The sequence below is a fragment of the Haliotis asinina genome, chromosome 2, assembly GCF_037392515.1.
Source record: "Haliotis asinina isolate JCU_RB_2024 chromosome 2, JCU_Hal_asi_v2, whole genome shotgun sequence".
NCBI lineage: Eukaryota > Metazoa > Mollusca > Gastropoda > Lepetellida > Haliotidae > Haliotis > Haliotis asinina.
In genome coordinates this window covers 79657666-79683311 of record NC_090281.1, presented here as the reverse complement: position 1 = coordinate 79683311, position 25646 = coordinate 79657666, and the positions used below count along the sequence as shown (strand labels likewise).

Here is a 25646-nt window from a genome sequence, read left to right as displayed (position 1 = left end):
GTTTAGCAGCATGTCATGATTCTAGTTATGATTTGTTTAGCTGCATGTCACGATTCTAGTTACAATCTGTTTAGCAGCATGTCATGATTCTAGTTAAGATTTGTTTAGCTGCATGTCATGATTCTAGTTACAATCTGTTTAGCTGCATGTCATGATTCTAGTTACGATCTGTTTAGCTGCATGTCATGATTCTAGTAATGATTTGTTTAGCTGCATGTCATGATTCTAGTAATGATTTGTTTAGCTGCATGTCATGATTCTAGTTACAATCTGTTTAGCTGCATGTCACGATTCTAGTTACAATCTGTTTAGCAGCATGTCATGATTCTAGTTACGATCTGTTTAGCAGCATGTCATGATTCTAGTTATGATTTGTTTAGCTGCATGTCACGATTCTAGTTACAATCTGTTTAGCAGCATGTCATGATTCTAGTTACAATCTGTTTAGCTGCATGTCATGATTCCACTTATGTTTTGTTTAGCTGCATGTCATGATTCTAGTTACAATCTGTTTAGCTTCATGTCATGATTCTAGTTACAATCTGTTTAGCTGCATGTCATCATTCTAGTTACGATTTGTTTAGCTGCATGTCATGATTCTAGTTACAATCTGTTTAGTTGCATGTCATGATTCTAGTTACAATCTGTCTAGCTGCATGTCATGATTCTAGTTACAATCTGTTTAGCTGCATGTCATGATTCTAGTTACGATCTGTTTAGTTGCATGTCATGATTCTAGTTACAATCTGTTTAGCTGCATGTCATGATTCTAGTTACAATCTGTTTAGCAGCATGTCATGATTCTAGTTGTGATTTGTTTAGCTGCATGTCATGATTCTAGTTGCAATCTGTCTAGCAGCATGTCATGATTCTAGGTACGATTTGTTTAGCTGCATGTCACGATTCTAGTTACAATCTGTTTAGCAGCATGTCATGATTCTAGTTGTGATTTGTTTAGCTGCATGTCATGATTCTAGTTGCAATCTGTTTAGCAGCATGTCATGATTCTAGGTACGATTTGTTTAGCTGCATGTCACGATTCTAGTTACAATCTGTTTAGCAGCATGTCATGATTCTAGTTACGATCTGTATAGCTGCATGTCATGATTCTAGTTACGATCTGTTTAGCTGCATGTCATGATTCTAGTTACAATCTGTTTAGCAGCATGTCATGATTCTAGTTACAATCTGTTTAGCTGCATGTCATGATTCTAGTTACAATCAGTTTAGCTGCATGTCATGATTCTAGTAATGATTTGTTTAGCTGCATGTCATGATTCTAGTTACAATCTGTTTAGCTGCATGTCACGATTCTAGTTACAATCTGTTTAGCTGTGCATGTCATGATTCTAGTTACGATCTGTTTAGCTGCATGTCATGATTCTAGTAATGATTTGTTTAGCTGCATGTCATGATTCTAGTTACAATCTGTTTAGCTGCATGTCACGATTCTAGTTACAATCTGTTTAGCTGCATGTCACGATTCTAGCTACAATCTGTTTAGCTGCATGTCATGATTCTAGTTACAATCTGTTTAGCTGCATGTCACGATTCTAGTTACAATCTGTTTAGCAGCATGTCATGATTCTAGTTATGATTTGTTTAGCTGCATGTCACGATTCTAGTTACAATCTGTTTAGCAGCATGTCATGATTCTAGTTAAGATTTGTTTAGCTGCATGTCATGATTCTAGTTACAATCTGTTTAACTGCATGTCATGATTCTAGTTACAATCTGTTTAGCTGCATGTCATGATTCTAGTAATGATTTGTTTAGCTGCATGTCATGATTCTAGTTACAATCTGTTTAGCTGCATGTCATGATTCTAGTAATGATTTGTTTAGCTGCATGTCATGATTCTAGTAATGATTTGTTTAGCTGCATGTCATGATTCTAGTTACAATCTGTTTAGCTGCATGTCACGATTCTAGTTACAATCTGTTTAGCAGCATGTCATGATTCTAGTTACGATCTGTTTAGCAGCATGTCATGATTCTAGTTATGATTTGTTTAGCTGCATGTCACGATTCTAGTTACAATCTGTTTAGCAGCATGTCATGATTCTAGTTAAGATTTGTTTAGCTGCATGTCATGATTCTAGTTACGATTTGTTTAGCTGCATGTCATGATTCTAGTTACGATCTGTTTAGCTGCATGTCATGATTCTAGTTACAATCTGTTTAGCTGCATGTCATGATTCTAGGTACGATTTGTTTAGCTGCATGTCATGATTCTAGCTACAATCTGTTTAGCAGCATGTCATGATTCTAGTTATGATTTGTTTAGCTGCATGTCACGATTCTAGTTACAATCTGTTTAGCAGCATGTCATGATTCGAGTTAAGATTTGTTTAGCTGCATGTCATGATTCTAGTTACGATTTGTTTAGCTGCATGTCATGATTCTAGTTACGATCTGTTTAGCTGCATGTCATGATTCTAGTTACAATCTGTTTAGCTGCATGTCATGATTCTAGGTACGATTTGTTTAGGTGCATGTCATGATTCTAGCTACAATCTGTTTAGCAGCATGTCATGATTCTAGTTATGATTTGTTTAGCTGCATGTCACGATTCTAGTTACAATCTGTATAGCTTCATGTCATGATTCTAGTTACAATCTGTTTAGCTGCATGTCATGATTCTAGGTACGATTTGTTTAGCTGCCTGTCACGATTCTAGTTACAATCTGTTTAGCAGCATGTCATGATTCTAGTTATGATTTGTTTAGCTTCATGTCATGATTCTAGTTACAATTTGTTTAGCTTCATGTCATGATTCCAGTAATGATTTGTTTAGCAGCATGTCAAGATTCTAGTTACGATTTGTTTAGCTGCATGTCATGATTCTAGTTACAATCTGTTTAGCAGCATGTCATGATTCTAGTTAAGATTTGTTTAGCTTCATGTCATGACTCTAGTTACGATTTGTTTAGCTGCATGTCATGATTCTAGTTACGATCTGTATAGCTGCATGTCATGATTCTAGTTACGATCTGTTTAGTTGCATGTCATGATTCTAGTTACAATCTGTTTAGCTGCATGTCATGATTCTAGTTACAATCTGTTTAGCTGCATGTCATGATTCTAGTTACAATCTGTTTAGCTGCATGTCATGATTCTAGTTACGATTTGTTTAGCTGCATGTCATGATTCTAGTTACAATCTGTTTAGCTGCATGTCATGATTCTAGTTACAATCTGTTTAGCAGCATGTCATGATTCTAGTTATGATTTGTTTAGCTGCATGTCATGATTCTAGTTACAATCTGTTTAGCAGCATGTCATGATTCTACGTACGATTTGTTTAGCTGCATGTCACGATTCTAGTTACAATCTGTTTAGCTGCATGTCACGATTCCACTTATGATTTGTTTAGCTTCATGTCATGATTCTAGTTACAATCTCTTTAGCTGCATGTCATGATTCCACTTATGATTTGTTTAGCTTCATGTCATGATTCTAGTTACAATCTGTTTAGCAGCATGTCATGATTCTAGTTACAATCTGTTTAGCTGCATGTCATGATTCTAGTTACAATTTGTTTAGCTGCATGTCATGATTCTAGTTACAATCTGTTTAGCTGAATGTCATGATTCTAGTTACAATCTGTTTAGCTGCATGTCATGATTCTAGTTACGATTTGTTTAGCTGCATGTCATGATTCTAGCTACAATCTGTTTAGCTGCATGTCATGATTCTAGGTACGATTTGTTTAGCTGCATGTCATGATTCCAGCTACAATCTGTTTAGCTGCATGTCACGATTCCAGTTACGATTTGTTTAGCTGCATGTCATGATTCTAGTTACAATCTGTTTAGCTGAATGTCATGATTCTAGTTACAATCTGTTTAGCTGCATGTCATGATTCTAGTTATGATTTATTTAGTTGCATGTCATGATTCTAGTTACAATCTGTTTAGCTGCATGTCATGATTCTAGTTACAATCTGTTTAGCAGCATGTCATGATTCTAGTTATGATTTGTTTAGCTGCATGTCACGATTCTAGTTACAATCTGTTTAGCTGCATGTCACGATTCCACTTATGATTTGTTTAGCTTCATGTCATGATTCTAGTTACAATCTGTTTAGCTGCATGTCATGATTCCACTTATGATTTGTTTAGCTTCATGTCATGATTCTAGTTACAATCTGTTTAGCTTCATGTCATGATTCTAGTTACAATCTGTTTAGCTGCATGTCATCATTCTAGCTACGATTTGTTTAGCTGCATGTCATGATTCTAGTTACAATCTGTTTAGTTGCATGTCATGATTCTAGTTACAATCTGTCTAGCTGCATGTCATGATTCTAGTTACAATCTGTTTAGCTGCATGTCATGATTCTAGTTACGATCTGTTTAGTTGCATGTCATGATTCTAGTTACAATCTGTTTAGCTGCATGTCATGATTCTAGTTACAATCTGTTTAGCAGCATGTCATGATTCTAGTTGTGATTTGTTTAGCTGCATGTCATGATTCTAGTTGCAATCTGTCTAGCAGCATGTCATGATTCTAGGTACGATTTGTTTAGCTGCATGTCACGATTCTAGTTACAATCTGTTTAGCAGCATGTCATGATTCTAGTTGTGATTTGTTTAGCTGCATGTCATGATTCTAGTTGCAATCTGTTTAGCAGCATGTCATGATTCTAGGTACGATTTGTTTAGCTGCATGTCACGATTCTAGTTACAATCTGTTTAGCAGCATGTCATGATTCTAGTTACGATCTGTTTAGCTGCATGTCATGATTCTAGCTACGATCTGTTTAGCTGCATGTCATGATTCTAGTTACAATCTGTTTAGCAGCATGTCATGATTCTAGTTACAATCTGTTTAGCTGCATGTCATGATTCTAGTTACAATCAGTTTAGCTGCATGTCATGATTCTAGTAATGATTTGTTTAGCTGCATGTCATGATTCTAGTTACAATCTGTTTAGCTGCATGTCACGATTCTAGTTACAATCTGTTTAGCTGTGCATGTCATGATTCTAGTTACGATCTGTTTAGCTGCATGTCATGATTCTAGTAATGATTTGTTTAGCTGCATGTCATGATTCTAGTTACAATCTGTTTAGCTGCATGTCACGATTCTAGTTACAATCTGTTTAGCTGCATGTCACGATTCTAGTTACAATCTGTTTAGCTGCATGTCATGATTCTAGTTACAATCTGTTTAGCTGCATGTCACGATTCTAGTTACAATCTGTTTAGCAGCATGTCATGATTCTAGTTATGATTTGTTTAGCTGCATGTCACGATTCTAGTTACAATCTGTTTAGCAGCATGTCATGATTCTAGTTAAGATTTGTTTAGCTGCATGTCATGATTCTAGTTACAATCTGTTTAGCTGCATGTCATGATTCTAGTTACGATCTGTTTAGCTGCATGTCATGATTCTAGTAATGATTTGTTTAGCTGCATGTCATGATTCTAGTAATGATTTGTTTAGCTGCATGTCATGATTCTAGTTACAATCTGTTTAGCTGCATGTCACGATTCTAGTTACAATCTGTTTAGCAGCATGTCATGATTCTAGTTACGATCTGTTTAGCAGCATGTCATGATTCTAGTTATGATTTGTTTAGCTGCATGTCACGATTCTAGTTACAATCTGTTTAGCAGCATGTCATGATTCTAGTTACAATCTGTTTAGCTGCATGTCATGATTCCACTTATGATTTGTTTAGCTGCATGTCATGATTCTAGTTACAATCTGTTTAGCTTCATGTCATGATTCTAGTTACAATCTGTTTAGCTGCATGTCATCATTCTAGTTACGATTTGTTTAGCTGCATGTCATGATTCTAGTTACAATCTGTTTAGTTGGATGTCATGATTCTAGTTACAATCTGTCTAGCTGCATGTCATGATTCTAGTTACAATCTGTTTAGCTGCATGTCATGATTCTAGTTACGATCTGTTTAGTTGCATGTCATGATTCTAGTTACAATCTGTTTAGCTGCATGTCATGATTCTAGTTACAATCTGTTTAGCAGCATGTCATGATTCTAGTTGTGATTTGTTTAGCTGCATGTCATGATTCTAGTTGCAATCTGTCTAGCAGCATGTCATGATTCTAGGTACGATTTGTTTAGCTGCATGTCACGATTCTAGTTACAATCTGTTTAGCAGCATGTCATGATTCTAGTTGTGATTTGTTTAGCTGCATGTCATGATTCTAGTTGCAATCTGTTTAGCAGCATGTCATGATTCTAGGCACGATTTGTTTAGCTGCATGTCACGATTCTAGTTACAATCTGTTTAGCAGCATGTCATGATTCTAGTTACGATCTGTATAGCTGCATGTCATGATTCTAGTTACGATCTGTTTAGCTGCATGTCATGATTCTAGTTACAATCTGTTTAGCAGCATGTCATGATTCTAGTTACAATCTGTTTAGCTGCATGTCATGATTCTAGTTACAATCAGTTTAGCTGCATGTCATGATTCTAGTAATGATTTGTTTAGCTGCATGTCATGATTCTAGTTACAATCTGTTTAGCTGCATGTCACGATTCTAGTTACAATCTGTTTAGCTGTGCATGTCATGATTCTAGTTACGATCTGTTTAGCTGCATGTCATGATTCTAGTAATGATTTGTTTAGCTGCATGTCATGATTCTAGTTACAATCTGTTTAGCTGCATGTCACGATTCTAGTTACAATCTGTTTAGCTGCATGTCACGATTCTAGCTACAATCTGTTTAGCTGCATGTCATGATTCTAGTTACAATCTGTTTAGCTGCATGTCACGATTCTAGTTACAATCTGTTTAGCAGCATGTCATGATTCTAGTTATGATTTGTTTAGCTGCATGTCACGATTCTAGTTACAATCTGTTTAGCAGCATGTCATGATTCTAGTTAAGATTTGTTTAGCTGCATGTCATGATTCTAGTTACAATCTGTTTAGCTGCATGTCATGATTCTAGTTACGATCTGTTTAGCTGCATGTCATGATTCTAGTAATGATTTGTTTAGCTGCATGTCATGATTCTAGTTACAATCTGTTTAGCTGCATGTCATGATTCTAGTAATGATTTGTTTAGCTGCATGTCATGATTCTAGTAATGATTTGTTTAGCTGCATGTCATGATTCTAGTTACAATCTGTTTAGCTGCATGTCACGATTCTAGTTACAATCTGTTTAGCAGCATGTCATGATTCTAGTTACGATCTGTTTAGCAGCATGTCATGATTCTAGTTATGATTTGTTTAGCTGCATGTCACGATTCTAGTTACAATCTGTTTAGCAGCATGTCATGATTCTAGTTAAGATTTGTTTAGCTGCATGTCATGATTCTAGTTACGATTTGTTTAGCTGCATGTCATGATTCTAGTTACGATCTGTTTAGCTGCATGTCATGATTCTAGTTACAATCTGTTTAGCAGCATGTCATGATTCTAGTTATGATTTGTTTAGCTGCATGTCACGATTCTAGCTACAATCTGTTTAGCAGCCTGTCATGATTCTAGTTACAATCTGTTTAGCTGCATGTCATGATTCTAGCTACGATTTGTTTAGCTGCATGTCACGATTCTAGTTACAATCTGTTTAGCAGCATGTCATGATTCTAGTTATGATTTGTTTAGCTGCATGTCATGATTCTAGTTACGATTTGTTTAGCTGCATGTCACGATTCTAGTTACAATCTGTTTAGCAGCATGTCATGATTCTAGTTAAGATTTGTTTAGCTGCATGTCATGATTCTAGTTACGATTTGTTTAGCTGCATGTCATGATTCTAGTTACGATCTGTTTAGCTGCATGTCATGATTCTAGTTACAATCTGTTTAGCAGCATGTCATGATTCTAGTTATGATTTGTTTAGCTGCATGTCACGATTCTAGTTACAATCTGTTTAGCAGCCTGTCATGATTCTAGTTAAGATTTGTTTAGCTGCATGTCATGATTCTAGTTACAATCTGTTTAGCTGCATGTCACGATTCTAGTTACAATCTGTTTAGCAGCATGTCATGATTCTAGTTATGATTTGTTTAGCTGCATGTCATGATTCTAGTTACGATTTGTTTAGCTGCATGTCACGATTCTAGTTACAATCTGTTTAGCAGCATGTCATGATTCTAGTTATGATTTGTTTAGCTGCATGTCATGATTCTAGTTACAATCTGTTTAGCTGCATGTCATGATTCTAGTTACAATCTGTTTAGCTGCATGTCATGATTCTAGTTACGATCTGTTTAGCTGCATGTCATGATTCTAGTTACAATCTGTTTAGCTGCATGTCATGATTCTAGTTACGATCTGTTTAGCTGCATGTCATGATTCTAGTTACAATCTGTTTAGCTGAATGTCATGATTCTAGTTACAATCTGTTTAGCTGCATGTCATGATTCTAGCTACAATCTGTTTAGCTGCATGTCATGATTCTAGTTACAATCTGTTTAGCTGCATGTCATGATTCTAGTTACAATCTGTTTAGCTGCATGTCATGATTCTAGGTACGATTTGTTTAGCTGCATGTCATGATTCTAGTTACAATCTGTTTAGCTGCATGTCATGATTCTAGTTACAATCTGTTTAGCTGCATGTCATGATTCTAGTTACAATCTGTTTAGCAGCATGTCATGATTCTAGGTACGATTTGTTTAGCTGCATCTCATGATTCCAGTTACAATCTGTTTAGCTGCATGTCACGATTCCAGTTACGATTTGTTTAGCTGCATGTCATGATTCTAGTTACAATCTGTTTAGCAGCACGTCATGATTCTAGTTACAATCTGTTTAGCTGAATGTCATGATTCTAGTTACGATCTGTATAGCTGCATGTCATGATTCTAGTTACAATCTGTTTAGCTGCATGTCATGATTCTAGTTACAATCTGTTTAGCTGAATGTCATGATTCTAGTTATGATTTGTTTAGCTGCATGTCATGATTCTAGTTACGATTTGTTTAGCTGCATGTCATGATTCTAGTTACAATCTGTTTAGCAGCATGTCATGATTCTAGTTACAATCTGTTTAGCTGAATGTCATGATTCTAGTTACAATCTGTTTAGCTGAATGTCATGATTCTAGTTACAATCTGTTTAGCTGAATGTCATGATTCTAGTTACAATCTGTTTAGCTGCATGTCATGATTCTAGTTACGATTTGTTTAGCTGCATGTCATGATTCTAGTTACAATCTGTTTAGCTGAATGTCATGATTCTAGTTATGATTTGTTTAGCTGCATGTCATGATTCTAGTTACGATTTGTTTAGCTGCATGTCATGATTCTAGTTACAATCTGTTTAGCAGCATGTCATGATTCTAGTTACAATCTGTTTAGCAGCATGTCATGATTCTAGGTACGATTTGTTTAGCTGCATGTCATGATTCTAGTTACAATCTGTTTAGCTGCATGTCATGATTCTAGTTACAATCTGTTTAGCAGCATGTCATGATTCTAGGTACGATTTGTTTAGCTGCATGTCATGATTCCAGTTACAATCTGTTTAGCTGCATGTCACGATTCCAGTTACGATTTGTTTAGCTGCATGTCATGATTCTAGTTACAATCTGTTTAGCAGCACGTCATGATTATAGTTACAATCTGTTTAGCTGAATGTCATGATTCTAGTTACGATCTGTATAGCTGCATGTCATGATTCTAGTTACAATCTGTTTAGCTGCATGTCATGATTCTAGTTACAATCTGTTTAGCTGAATGTCATGATTCTAGTTATGATTTGTTTAGCTGCATGTCATGATTCTAGTTACGATTTGTTTAGCTGCATGTCATGATTCTAGTTACAATCTGTTTAGCAGCATGTCATGATTCTAGTTACAATCTGTTTAGCTGAATGTCATGATTCTAGTTACAATCTGTTTAGCTGAATGTCATGATTCTAGTTACAATCTGTTTAGCTGAATGTCATGATTCTAGTTACAATCTGTTTAGCTGCATGTCATGATTCTAGTTACGATTTGTTTAGCTGCATGTCATGATTCTAGTTACAATCTGTTTAGCTGAATGTCATGATTCTAGTTATGATTTGTTTAGCTGCATGTCATGATTCTAGTTACGATTTGTTTAGCTGCATGTCATGATTCTAGTTACAATCTGTTTAGCAGCATGTCATGATTCTAGTTACAATCTGTTTAGCTGCATGTCATGATTCTAGTTATGATTTGTTTAGCTGCATGTCATGATTCTAGTTACGATTTGTTTAGCTGCATGTCATGATTCTAGTTACAATCTGTTTAGCTGCATGTCATGATTCCAGTTGTGATTTGTTTAGCAGCATGTCATTAATCTAGTTATGATCTGTCTCGTTGTATGTCATGATTACAGTTACGATGTGCCAAGGTGAACTCATCAGTCCACTGTCTGTGTATGCCATCATTTCAATTCCCCTTCTACGTCTAGTCAATGATCATCACTCTGTCTTGACCCCACAGTATACATACGCTTTCAGGTTTGCCTGACTTGATAAGCTGCAATATTAACTCTCTCTCTTAAAATCCTGCGTTTGAGCTGAAAATCTTGTTTTGAAATGTGACATTCAATCTAACATCCAGCAAAACCATGCTTCATCAGTTTCATTAAGTGAAGCTGTGGATACTGAAGACCTTCACTAATTTCCTCCCACATAGCGTTGACTCTCCCTCAGCTGTTCTCACAAAGGTCAGCTTCTCCCACCAGGGAAAATGTCTCCTTCATCTGGTGTCATCTGCTATGACATTGCCGACCAAGGTCATAAAATCAGAGTTATTTGATCATGACCAAAACATCAAGCTGATTCTTTCTTCATCCTTTCATTAAACCTTCAAGTAATCAAGTCCTTTAAGAAACTTCAGAGTTATTCAACTAATTTCATTTTCACCAGATGCTTCAATTCATCAACACGTTTGGGACATGAAAACTGTGATACCATCAATGCTACCAAGAATTATTACCAAAACTTCTGTCATGCGGTGCCATCTGCTGCAAGACCATCAGTGGCAAAGCCTCTGGCTATATATAAATAAACCTTATCCGTACCATCCAAGGTCGTTTACAACAACAAACCCACACAAGACTGCAAGCTGGAGAAAATCAATAAGTCGACTCATCCTTGCTACCTTGTCATAAACATCAATCTATTCGTACCTTGAGCCAGGAGACTATCAAAGTATTCAAGTCCACTGTTCTAGATGATACAAGTCATGCTGGAGGTGGAACTACCTGTTCATGCTGTGAAACTGTTCCTTTATTTGTCCAGAGGGATTATTCCCAAGAAACAGATAGATTTGCCCATTGTACATCTACACTTGCATTGTTTGCTCTGAATGGAACCTTTTCGATGAGGAATAGATCATCTTTGACAGACACTATGTCCTGGGGATATATATGTAACAGTCTGGTAATGATTTCGTGAAATGACTAAACATTTCAGTCATTTTGTGAGATGACACAGAGGGTTAGCCATTTCATGTCATTTTGTGTAACAATCAATATACTTCAGTCATTTCATGAAATTTCACTTAATGACTTAATCTACAATAGTGGGTGACAATTTCACATCAGTTATAGTCACTAACACTTAAAACTATTGAGGTAGCGACTGTTGCACTTCAGCATGGCTTTGAAGCATTTACAGTGGTGGAGTACATCAAGAATATGAACAGATGAATAAAAATGTTTAAAAAATATGAGTGTGTTTAATGACATTTAAGAGTCATCTTTGTATGAATTCCAGAGTTGTAGACAGTGTGCTTCCCCTGGAGTCATGGTCCATGTTACTTGGGCATGCGCTGTTCACTTAATTTTGTGCTTAAATATATAAAATAACTCTTAATCCATTACATGTATCTGAATTAATCTGAATCTGAATGCCAAAAATGAAATCAGGGGTATCCAATTACCCTATGTGTCAAATTATGTTTAAATACACCCCAAAACAGCAAAGTTATGAAAAAATTAAGATATTTTTGACGAAAAAAGTGGTCCACGATTTTCCTGTAATTATGATCACACTTGATTCAAACCTGGACCCAGAATTGCGACACTTTAATTGCCCCTAAAATATTTATTTATGGTCTGATTTACAAAAGGAAAAGTGATCTGAAATCAGTAGACTGCCAGCTATCGGACAATGTTGTTTTAATGTTTTAAGTTATCTGTAATATGAAAAAAACCATGTGGCATAGCTATTTACACCTGTTTGTTTGACACTTGCTAACAGTGTCCAGAGCAGCTACACCTCACAAACTCCTGTCCACCACATGTAGATGCAGAGAAATTTCATGAAATAACAGTGAGATCAACCTTGAAAAATATAAAAGCCCAGTTGTCCCAAAAACACATTACAGGCGTATAAAAGATGCTGAAGTAGGTCATGTTAGCCTGTCAGACAGGTTTGTATTATACTTTAATTGTCTGTCGAATTTAATGTCTCTCCCATGCTGAAATTCTGATTATAATAAATAATAATAAATATTTGCAGACAGGTATATAGTAATGAAAAACATAATATAGCACATAGTCAAATATCTAACGCAAATATTAACATGCTTCTGTGTGAGTGGTTTTAAAGATCTTTATTCATGACTCTGCTGAGAGTGATCAACCATCTAAAACATTTCTCCTAATACTGATCAAATTCATTTACTTGGGATGTATCTTACATGAACTCACTATAACCAGAATATGTGAGAAGGGACCTGTCTAATCCAGAAAAATAAACTAGTTTAGAGCGGAATATGCTGGTGTGGAATTCCATGACCAGAATAGATTGCTAGGGGACAATCTAACCCAGAATCTCAAAGTCCTGAATAGACTGCTGATGACCAATTAAGAGTCATAACAGAACACACTCCTGAATCACCATGATGTCACAACCAGACAAGGGGACCAAATACCAGAGAAGGGGACCAAAGACCAGTGACGGTGACCAAAGGGATTAAGGTCAGATTTTATCTGCTAATGACATTCTCAACCTACAACCCCACAGAATATATGAATAAGGATATATTCCAAAATATTGTGTGCCTCATATAAGACAGCATGTTATTCATAAATGTCTCCAATAATGTGTATCAACTCTAAATGCCATTCAAAGACATTAGGCTCAAAGGAGTGACTACCAGTACAAGTTCCTGGGGAGATATCATTCACAAGGGCTTAATCCGAAAGGGCCTGAACATTTTGTTTGTTTTCATTGATTGTTGTTTAACACTGCACTCAACAATATTCTAGCTATATGGCAGCTGTTTGTAAATAATCAATTCTACTTCGGACATGCCAGTGATCAAGATCATGAAAATCAGTCTAAGCAAATAGGATATGATGACGTGTGTGAACCAAGTTAGCAAGCCTGATCACCTGATCCTGTTAAAGTCGCTTCTTACAATAAGCATGGGTGGATGAAGATCAATTCTGACCTGGATCTTCACGGATATGGGTCATTAAACGAATACCAAAAAGATAAGGCATAAACCATTCCTTTATGTCCATACAAGATGTAACATACAGAACAGACTACTTCTATAACAAACATGCTTACAAAGACTGATGGCAACAATGATCGGCCTAAATGCACTCCAAGTCAACTGCTGTACATTTTGACACAATAACCTGTTTTGCTTAAGTAGCTGCAAGAGTTGTATGTGCCCAGGGAGTTAAGATTGATGTGCTGTTGACATCCAATGATCGAGGGGAAAAAAGACACCTAGAGCATATACTAGTTGCCTTGATATGACTTAAATATCACATTTAAAATGTGTTTAAAAAACTAAAAATGGTGGTTTCTTTGAGTTTGTTACACCTGAAGTTTACTGTAGAATTTCATCTGGTAACCTAACACGTGTGTATTTTCAATTTTCAAAAACACAAATGATGACATTCAAACTGTGAACAAAAATTAAAAAAGAACATAAACCTAGTATGGATAAATAATCGATAAAGAGGAATTAATGTGTAGCAAATAATGATGAAAAGAAATTCTTTGGCAGAGTAGATAATATCGAACGTTCTCCACTAATACAGAGGTTACATGCTGCTGATCTCACCTACACAATCAGAGAGAAGTCAGTAGCACAACATAAAGATTGAGGAATGAATCATCTATATATCAAATGGCAGTGCCATAAGCATTGCTTGATGGCAGGACATGATAGAAGACAAATAACTTCATTAGTTTCCACCATTACTGAACACTTGAATCTGTGGCACTGGAGATAACGTCTTGAGATATGTGGGTGGTTGTATCATGTTACAGTATATCACACTACTGTAACCTGATTCTGAGGAGTTCTCAAGCTCAAATTACCAATTACTTGAATACAATATCATACAGATAAATATCATTATGCTATCCTCCAAAAACTAGCTTCACCTTTGTGGCTGAAACCTGTCTCTGTCTGGGTAAATGAGAAAAGTTCATGAAGATCGCCACCGTGGTTCCAGCAAGGATCATTGAATGTGGTCATCCAAGAGTAAGGACAGTTTTATGCCGCTTTTATCAATAATCCAGAAATATATAGGTGAGGGACACCAGAATTGGGCTTTACGCATTATATCCATGTCTGGAATCAACCTGGTAATTCAGTGTCAAACAAATGCCTTAACCACTAGGTTACCCTACCACCCTCTTTCTAAGAGTCTAAGACAACCATGAGTAAGGCATTAAGTACAATGATGATGATCATCATTATGATTCATCACTTGCTGTCATGGCAAGTACACACAGTTGTATTGCATGGCATCTGTCCCTTATATCTTCCAAACACATTCTTTGCTTTCAAGTCCCAGTGGAGCCAGAAAAGTTACCATCTTTACATCCCACTTCCTCCAAAAATGTCAAGGGAGTTAATTCCCAACTTCCTGTTTTGGCAACATGCAGCTGTGTCTCTTTGTATACATAAACATCTGTCATCTGACTTCATCTTTGCTTGAGTGTGGTACATATTTAAAAAATTGCATTAGAAGAGATGTGCCATACACCTCTGTCAATTTAGGATTTAATACATTTCAGAAATGTTATGGTCAGGAGATTTAGAGCAATGTACATACTAAGACCTAACTCAGTGTCACACCTTACTCACTGACATCTGTAATGTTCTTTCTGCAAACAAAAGCAGGTGCAGGTGCAGTTATCTCTGGTACATTGGGACTTGTGAGTATGTTATATAAATCCACCTGGCTTCATTACCAAACATAGACAGTCTGTTCACATAACCTTCATCAGGTTGTCTTTAACACCCTTGGTATAAAAAAACAAATACTGCCTGAACAGATAACAAATACACTGACTAAGTTTAGCTTTACGCCACACTCAGCAATATTCCGGCTGTATAGTACCGGTCTGTATATAATCAAGTCTGGATCAGACAATCCAGTGATCAACAGCATGTGCATCGATCTGCACAGTTGAGAACCTATGACGTGTCAATCAAGTCAGCGAACCTGACCACCTGATCCTGTTAGTCACCTCTTACGACAAGCATGGTCACCTTTTACGGCAAGCACGGGTTGCTGAAGGCCTATTCTACCCTGTGCTTTCATGAGTCGCTTCCAATCAGCAAATCATGAGAGAAAACAAATACAACAGCATAGACTACCTATGTGGTATTTCTGTACGATACTAAATAATGTGTTTTACTTTATCAAAGTCTGGGTTCAAACATGTGTTATCATCAGGATCAATTACAGCACGTTAGTCATATCCCATGGCAATAACATGATACTTGGTAACCATAGGAACAAAGATTAAAGAGAAAAGTGATGAGACAAGTGAGTGATGACATCTAAGGTTTAAGAAATTTGGGACTTTTTATTACGCTGTTGTTTACTGGTTGGGATTGTTTTTTAAACAACTAAACCAGCAAAGATGATGTGAAATCAAACTAGAGTAATACACGCTATTACGGTACAAGGTTAACATGAAATATGAGACCTAGACAGCAGAGACTTAGGCGAAAAAAAACAAAACTTTACCGGTAGTGGTGTTCCGATGATCGAAAATAATAAGAAAATGATCAAAAGAATTTAAAATGATTATTGATTGTAAAAAACATACAGAATTTTGTTATTTTCGCATAACACCCTTAATGAAGTAAAGGAATATGTATTTTGGCCCATATACACTTTAGCATTTAGAAGGAATATTACTTTGACTAGTGATTTTATTTTTATTGTTTTCCCTCCTCAAAAATCTGTAAAACAAGAAATAAAATCAGCCTTGCCTTACATTAAAAATGGATTTTTTTTTATCATTATTAATAATCATTCACCACTGGTCCTCTAATAATCAACAGAGGATTTGGTTTCCGATCCGATGACAACCTTATTCACCAGTTAGACTATTCTATACAGTAATTCTCTGTTGCTTGAATTGCCTCCTTTAGACATGCAAGAAACCTATGATCACTATTTTCTTATAACTTCATGTGTTACAATGCACTTTATCTGTCTTAATTGCAATATTGCAGAAGCTGGTGAGTGAGTAAGTGAGTGAGTGAGTGAGTGAGTGAGTGAGTGAGTGAGTGAGTGAGTGAGTGAGTGAGTGAGTGAGTGAGTTGTCTTCGGCAGTATTTACCCATGAAGCAGTGACGCGGAGACATCAACATCATGAATACCTAGAGGTGCGGTTTGTCAGATCTGTGTGATGAAACCTTTACTGAAAACCATTTGTATGTATCATGCGATATTTGGTTGAGAATGACTCACATGCGTCGCTGAAAATATCTCATAATACACTTTCAAGTCATTTGATAAGTGCTATATATTGTCCTGTCATCCCTGATGTCAACTAGTGCAGTCATTAGGGATGCAATGACAAGATAATACAGCATTGGATCGTGATACAACACTCATATATTAACGTCACTCTGAAGAGCTTCTATCATAATACACAGGCTACATTACCGTAAAGTTATGTTATATTGATGTATAAACACTGGTCTATCCCTATCACTGGATAATAGAGGAGATTGTTCATCAACAAGCTGAAACAGATTCTCTATTTCTGGGTTGATTATACATAGCAGAGCCATCATTATAATTTCGTCCAAGCTTATAATGTTTCTTCCATGCAGTATCCTGTCTTCACTGTCTGAGATTCATAATCAAAAGCTCCAGTGTTGTGATTCACCTGCATGGAAGGAAGTAAATATGATCTTATGAGGTAAAGGTGATGCATCTCATTGCACTCATATTATATTGTTATGCACCATATGACACCACCATCATATAACTAGAAGTCACAGATAGAAACACTTCCAAGACATTCATTGCAATGCAGTTTTTGAAACGAAAAGTACCATGCACATAACAAAGGTAGGTGGAATCATGAAGCAATGTGCATAAAGGGATATACCTAGGTATTGTTGTTGGTGGACCTACCTAGTTATTTTGGGGTTGATACTTGATAGGTGGGTCCCTTTTACTAGATTGGGAGTTGGGAATTTTCCGCTTAATGTATTTACTTAATTTGGACATTGATAAACTGTTTTAATAATCTCATAATTTTTTTCTGAAACATGACCATTTATAATTATGAATGAAAATCAAAACCAAGTGTTACCAAACAAAAGATTTTGAGAAAAACATGTTATAATTGGTTGAACTTATTACAGCAAGTGGATTAAACTGATTTACTTAATAGCCTTTGTGAGACTGCAACGAATGATAACAATATTTATTGCATTCACATAGGCCGAATACCCATTTTTTATGCAGAGTTTTCAACTATATTGTATCCACAGGATGCAACCCGTATTTCTGTCTGCTGCAATTCATATGCAGGAAAGCCGCAGAAACGCATCCTATGTTTATTCCTGTACATTCACATTTTGATGTGCATGGCTTGCTTCTTTCATTAGTAAAGACCACTGTTTAACAGTTCAAGCAGTTTTAACATCAATGGCAATGGCAGCATTGTCAGACTTGACTGTCGTCATTGGTTAAATAGTTATGTGATTGTTTCAACGATTCAGCAGTTCCTGAGAAGGCAGTAATATTCCAGGCATATTGCAGCACTCTGTAAATAATCAAGTATGGATCAGACAATCCAGTGAATAACATCATGAATATTGATCTATGCACTTGGGTGATGATGCAATCCAATTTCATGACAAGCATGGGTTACTGAAGAGTAATTCTAACCTGATTTTTATTAATAACAAAAGAAAATCATAAGTATAGATAAGACACAGCAGATGATGTACAGACGAACAGACAAGACAACTTACCTATGTGCATTCTAAGATAGGCAACAGTGAGACGCAGAATATTGCACTTGTCGAGTTTTTTGTCGTACATGGCCACCAGGGGTACTTTACAGGCCAGCTGTTGCACATAGGCTTGAAGTCTATCTCGACGCATCTTTTCACACTTATTTCGTGACAGCCTGTACAACAACAACAGAAACAGATAACAAAACATGGAGTGGGAATGAGGGAGTAAGTGAATGAGTGAGTGTACTCAGCAATATTCCAGCTATGTGGCAACAGTCTGGAAATAATCAATTTTGGACCAGACAATCCAGTGTTCAACAACATGAGCATCTGCGTAATTGGGAACCGATGACATGTCAGTCAAGTCAGCGAGCCTGACCACCAGATCCCGTTAGTCACCTCTTACGACATAGTCGGTTTTTATGGCAAGCATGGGATGCTGATGGCCTATTCTACCCAGGACCTTCACGGAGTGAGTGAGTGAGTGAGTGAGTGTTTGGGGTCGTAATGTTTTGGATGATTGAGTGGATGGACTAGCCTGCATTTTAAAGTTTAAATCTCACAGTAAATAGGCCATAGTGAATGAATTTAGTTTTATGCCACACTCAGTCAAATATGGCGGCAGTCTGTAAACAATCGAGTCTGGCCCTGACAATCCAGTGATCAACAGCATGAGCATCGATCCGCACAATTGGGGACAGATGACATGTCTCAACCAAGTCAGCGAACCTGACCACCTGAGCAGGTACTTAGTCGCCTCTTATGACTCATAGTCATAAATAGGCCATAAATACAACATAGTGTCTGCAGCTGCCATCATTTTCTGAACCTGCTATCACATACAAATCATGCCACTCACACTATTGTTCATATATCTAAATACATTTTCTTCATATTAATAGGAATGGAAGGTGATAATACAGTTATGTTACCGTGGAAACATTGTAGATTCCAAATTTTTCACATACTTAATAGCCAAGCTAACTGAAGCACAATTGGGAATGAAACTTATAAAGTTCAATCACATATTTGGCATTTTGTTTTTATAGATAACAGATATTAGCATATTTATTCCAAATTAAGGATAAGCTATTAACATCTAAACACAGTACTCTAAAGTCTGAAATTCATCATAGGTTTGTTATTTGGCATAAAAAAATATCTGATGTCTGGCACATTTATTCCAAACCAAATAACTGTATATTATTACCTGAAAATATCCTGATCTTTTTATCACTAACAGGTTAAAAAAAAGGAAATACAGATCCTTTTTCATTGTCTAGATTTTAATTGTAGGTATATTTCAGTTAATGCATTTTCGATCAAAAACCTATTTAAATTGATACATTTACATTACTGGATGGCAGTATTATTATCATGCTAGAACTCACAATTGTTATCATGATCTTACATTCATACAGTGTTGTTTAAGAGTGTATGACTGTATGACTGTATGAGTGTATGACTTTTACATCAGTTTTTGATTGTACAGTATGGCTATAGATGTAATAAGAAACTTGATCATCAGACAATCTAACTAAACATTAAAGGTTCCAAGCATCCTTTTTTTCGTGCTATTACAGTGAAGGTCACATCTGAACAGTGAGTGAGTGAGTTTTATGCCTATTTTAGCAATATTCCTGCAATATCACTGAGGGTAGCACTAGAAAAAGGCTTCACACATTGTGGGGAATCGAACCCGGGCCTTCCGTGCGATGAGCGAACAATTTGACCATTAGGCTAACCCACAACCCCACCTCTGCACAGACATCACTATGCTTGCTTTAAATTACTCACATAACCCAAACTGGGGGAAAATGAATACAAGTTTGGGTGAGATGGTGAGTAGAATGAGTGAGCACGATTTCATGTTGCTTTCCATCAATATCACAGGGTGGGGGACACCAGCAATGGGCTTCACACATTGTACCCATGTGGGTAACCAAATCCAGGTCTTCAGCAAGGTGAGCAAACGCTTTAACCACTGGGCTGCCACTCAAGTGGGCTACCACTGCCCCATGCTAGTGTAAAATTCAAGCTGACAGGTTTAAAGAAACAATTCCATTTCCTTATGCTGAAGCGAATTCCGTTGAAATTTAAGACGGGTTTTTAAGTAACATCAGAATAATAACACAGGTACTAAAAGTGATAAGAATATTTCATGTGTCTAATGAAATGTGACATATCACATGATATTAGATGCATCATATTTCAGCAATTTCAGTGATCTGATAATAACAGTATTAACACTAAGGATTTAAAAAAAATATAACTTAATTGTGATCAAAACTGTATTTTTTCAAGGCGACTTCAGTAACAGACATCATAACTGTTAGAACTTTCAGTAAAGTGAGCTAAAAACGGCAATGGTTCAAGATCTACCACAGACTGGAAAAAATACAAAATTTTCTGTGAACCAACCACGAGTGCTGTATGTACAGCTTTCAGGGGAAACCTTCAGTATGTATTTGTTCATCAACTTATAAGGATGTAAACTGGTCCAACAATCAATTATGCGTTGAGTTCACCACTTGATTCAGAGTGAGCATATTTTGCTACAAGGACAACTAGGTTACATGAGTGAGTGAGTATGGTTTTACGTATGTATACTCGATTCAAAAAAGACATCATTCACAAATATTTCTGTAGTTCTTTATTACTACCTCAACATCAAGAGTTGAAAAAAAGTATCTTATCGTGTGTCTAACTAACCCTTTCTTGTCCATACATAAAATGGATCTCCGAACAAAAAATCAACACTTTGAAAGTATATTTGGGACAGTGAGGTAGTCTAAGTGGCTAAAATGTTTACTCATAACATTGAAGATCAGGTTCGATTCCCAACATGGGTACAATGTGTGAAGCCCATTTCTGGTATCCCACAGTGACTTTGCTGGAATATTGCTAAAAGCATCACTCACTCACTCATTCATATTATAATTTACTGTATCACTGGTCTCTGGGTTGTGTGTAACCTGTCATCCTTGTTAATGTCATACATTCCTGACTTTGATGACATCAAACTGTGGGTGTTTTATAGTTATGAAATCATGTTCCAGTTATGTTTTACAGCAATATATCATTCATTTATCATATTCTCCCATCAAAGTTTCAAGTTTGATAAATAGCTGGTTTCCATGTCAACATGCACCTGGTGTAAATCAAATCAAAATTCTAAAATCAAGCCATGACACTGAATCAGCAGAATCATGATATATCCTATCCAAACTGAAAGTTCAGGTAACTCTACTATTTCTAAGAGTAAACATATGTGGAGAATCAAACCTGAGTCTTTGGCATGAACAGAGAACGCTTTAACCACAGGGCTACCCTATCACCCCTCACTAATATGGGACTGACAAACCATCAAGAAGACCTAGTTAAATGCAATACCATGGCACACTTGATATACAAATGTGTGGGCCTTTTAGAGGTTCAATACGTTGGAAAATCTCAATTTAACCTGGTTATATTTCCAATCTCCTTGATTTTCTTGAGTGGCATTTTAGAAGTTGAGGTGTACAAATAGGACAAATTGTTATGGATAACAACTTCATAGCGTGATTGCGTCATTTCGATACAGATTCTTGTACCGTTGTCAAGCAGGAATTCCTGTTTCTGTATCGAAACATCGCAATCACGCTATAAAGAAGTTTTTATCCATAACAGTTTGTCCTCCTTGATTTTCAAAAACATTTTACCAGCCTTCAAACATCAAAATAATGAAATTGGACAGGGTCTGGATCTGCTGGTGCCAATCTTAATGGATACAAAGACAGCCTTTCAATCAAACAGAATTTCTTTTGTGAGTCTGCAAAAGTTGAATTTCTCACAAACACTATCATAATCACGCAGAGACTGGTTGTCATTTTGTTAATGGCACACACCAACATTGACGCTTGTTATGTAGCTCTCCTTCTGATTGGTTGCTTGATATAATCCAATGTTAGCTACTAAAAATCAAGACAAGGAAATTTGCAATCATGAGAACATTGGGAAAGCATCCGTGGATTGGTGTAGGTTCGATGAAATGATAGTCCAGAAGCAGCAGAGGATGGAACTTGGCCAATCATCAATGACAAATCAGCCAAAGTCTCTTGATGCATAAAATGATTTAAAGTAACTGATTTGAGTTCAGTGGTATTAATACACATGTTAAAAAGCACCACAGGTATATTACAATGTATCAGCCAAAGGTTTTAAACTAGTATTACTTTGGTTGGTTGGTTGGTTGGTTGGTTGGGACTTAAACACTTCATTCAACAATATTCCAGATATACAGAAGTAGTCTTTGAACAACCAAATCTGGCCCCGACAATCCAGTGACAGCATGAGTATTTATCAATGCATTTGTGATATGATGACATGGGTCAGCCAACTCAGCGAGTCTCACCATCCGATCCCCTTAGCTGCTTCTCATGACAAGCATGGGTTAATAAAGATCAGTTCTAACCCTCACGGATATACTACCTTGGTGATCACAGGTTTGGGGGCAGGCAAATCAATAACCAGGACAGGGAATCCAGAGTCAAAAGTCACGCTAATAAGCCTACATAATAATATGCATCATAATTATAAGTATATGCACATTATAATTATAAATATACATGATGTCACTGATTAATATACTGTTTATTCCTTACATAATGCTAATATATTTTGGATATGAACTAAGCACTGAATTAATTATCCATTGTATATCTCTCACTATAGTATACAATAATTCATGATATACATAATCAGTTATTCAGAAGTAACTATAACAACCAGCCAATCTCATTTTGTTCATAATTTTTTTCAATACACCTGCTCAAAAGTGATTTGTTTTATGAAAAAGAGAATTAGTCATATATCTGGTTTTAGAACTGAAGTTGTGAGCATCAATGTTCAGTTATCTGACCTAAAACAGAAAAGAAATAGAAAGATTTATATGTTAAATGATGTTGTACTAAAATCTTCTTTAAATGAATTGTGTTGGTTTCTTTATTGAAGAATGCTGACATATTGTGGTATTGCATGTGAAGCATTGTGAAGATCTTCAACTGGTGCTATTGGTTAAATATACTGAATAAAGATTCACATGCCCTATTCATCTATCTCTCTCTCTCCTCTCTCTCTCTCTCTCTACACTTGCACACACACACACACACACACGCACGCACACACACACACTAAGAGATGTAAAAAGTATTAAAATGTTCCGTTTTTAAGTCAATATTCATGCATTGTTCAAGATGTAGACATTGCAGAATGGCTTACTACCAGTGACTTCTCACCTAACAATCAACATGAAGTACTCATCTAAATTTATTGGATATGTTAGAAGTGCCACACATTAATTATTTAAACTATCTGCGCTATTAATTGTCATCAAGACTGTGTAGCTGACGACAATCAGTCTCATCTGTTACATGATGCCTCTAATTTCCTAGCACTTTCTACATTAAAAGATTAAATTCATTAAGTTTCAAAAGCCTAAAGTTAGGGTCATGTATGCATGTCAGTTTGTAATTCTGGCTTTTGTTTGGGGTAGTGGGTACAGGCGGAACTCTTACCTTATGAGAATGTGTGCCTGTGTGTACATGCACGTGTTTGTGTACACACATTCCTGTGTAACTGTGTTAAGCACACTTATGTCCGTTCGTGTGTGTTTGGGTTTGTCTCTGTTTCAACAATTTCAACCCACCAACTCACTCACTAACACACGCATATCTCATGTATGTAACAGTAAAGCATGAAACATACAGGTAAGGTTTGACATTTCAAAAAAAAAAAAGTGAAACCAGTTAAGTTGAGATTTTGTACCGCTGTAACTCCTCGTTTCATAACCACTCGACCCTGTCATGTCAATGGTGTAGTTATATAGAAGACATATTATCACCTTTGGTTATATGTGCAAACAGAAACTGACTTATATACCATAAGTTTTCTTACCTTTTTTGTGTACCAGTACACGGTGCTTGGTTTTCATTTTTACTCTCTGGGTTTTCGACTGAGCGAGCTTCCATGTTAACCTTTGACCTCGACAGGTAAGTCACCGACCTACCTACCAATTTGCATGGGTGTGACGATGTCTTGCATTGTCGTGATAATTAAAACTGACAGTCATCCATCTGAATCCAGTCAAAACTTCAATCTTCAATACCTCTGCCTCTAAACGTGACGCGAAAACGGAAGTCGACAAGCTGGTTTACATAGATAGTTCGCTCACTGATGGAGCACCTGTTGAAATCGCCGGCAGTCACGGTCACTTTGATATCCCTTGGAAACATTTCAATCCACATGATCGTCAGCTATCAAAGACATTTTGAATCAGTAGCTAACAATGATTTGAGCTTGTTCCGAACCAAGATCATGTACCAGACTGGAACGTGATTCACATTTCAAGCTTTCCTGTCTGCGTAACATTGACATTGGCCTTGAAATTGACTGAACCAAGAGGTGACCTAATTGTGTGGGCGCTGTGTGCTTCTCGTCGCTGATACTGAAACGCCTCTTGATGAATATGAAAGAAGTAGGCAAGATATTTTAATGGACCAAGGTATACATCGAATATGTGATTATATGAGATCAGACATGAAAACTGGACAATAATCGGTTATGGTTTGAAACTGATTTCTTATTCAGTGAACACAAAATCAGTTTCAGTTATCGATCATTGTTATCTGAAATTGATTTTTCCTTAAACTAAAGTGCCCCCGATGATTGAAACACACCCTAATATTACACTGATAGATGTGTGAAAAAAACTGATTTTGTCTATATTTTTTCATTTCTAAAACACACACACACGTCGGCCTGTTGCTCGTGGAACTTAAATTAAATTAGTATTGCTGTACTACATTTACAAATAATTAGTGTGAAAAATAAATTATGGGCTAGATTATATGATTCTTGTCAGAATAAGTATGTTGGGCAAATTAATGATCAATAGCATGAGCAGTTCCGTATCAGTGGGACACGAGTACACGCTGTCAGTCTGAATGCATTACAGATATTCAGAACTCCCTCTTGTGTGACTTGATATCCAATATGTCATAAATATTAACATTTCTAATGCTTATCGTATAGTTTAGAGTCTTGATATATTTGATGTAAAACAGGCAAGGATGTGATAATTCTAAGATATTTGATAACAGATCAAAGACGCCAACGTTTCTTTGTCAAGTATACTGTTTGCATGACGTCACACTATTGACGTCACTACGCCATTCTTGACCGCCCCCTTGTAATCAAATGTACCCTTGGTAACCTACGTCACGGTCATGTCTGTTGCTATTGACTAGTAGCTATGGCTACAGTTTCATTATAGAACAACGAACTCCGTACTTTGGGTTTTTTTTTTCCAGTTTGCATGTTTTCTTTATATATATATATATATATATATATATATATATATATATATATATATATATATATATATATATATATATATATATATATATATATATATTTGAGGGGGGGGGCGGTGGGGGTATGTGG

At 36.3% G+C, this 25646-nt stretch overlaps 1 protein-coding gene across 1 annotated transcript in view; it reads right to left on the bottom strand.

The window, feature by feature from the left end:
* Positions 1 to 24617, bottom strand: part of LOC137274401 (neuronal PAS domain-containing protein 2-like) — a 100932-nt gene extending 76315 nt beyond the window's left edge. The window contains exons 1-2 of the mRNA XM_067807572.1: positions 24099 to 24617; positions 18180 to 18337 (exon numbers count right to left, since the gene is read on the bottom strand). Of these exons, the coding sequence (XP_067663673.1) occupies positions 18180 to 18337; positions 24099 to 24172 (232 nt within the window). The 5' untranslated portion in view covers positions 24173 to 24617. The remainder of the gene's footprint in view (positions 1 to 18179; positions 18338 to 24098) is intronic.
* Between the last annotated feature and the right edge of the window lie 1029 nt (positions 24618 to 25646).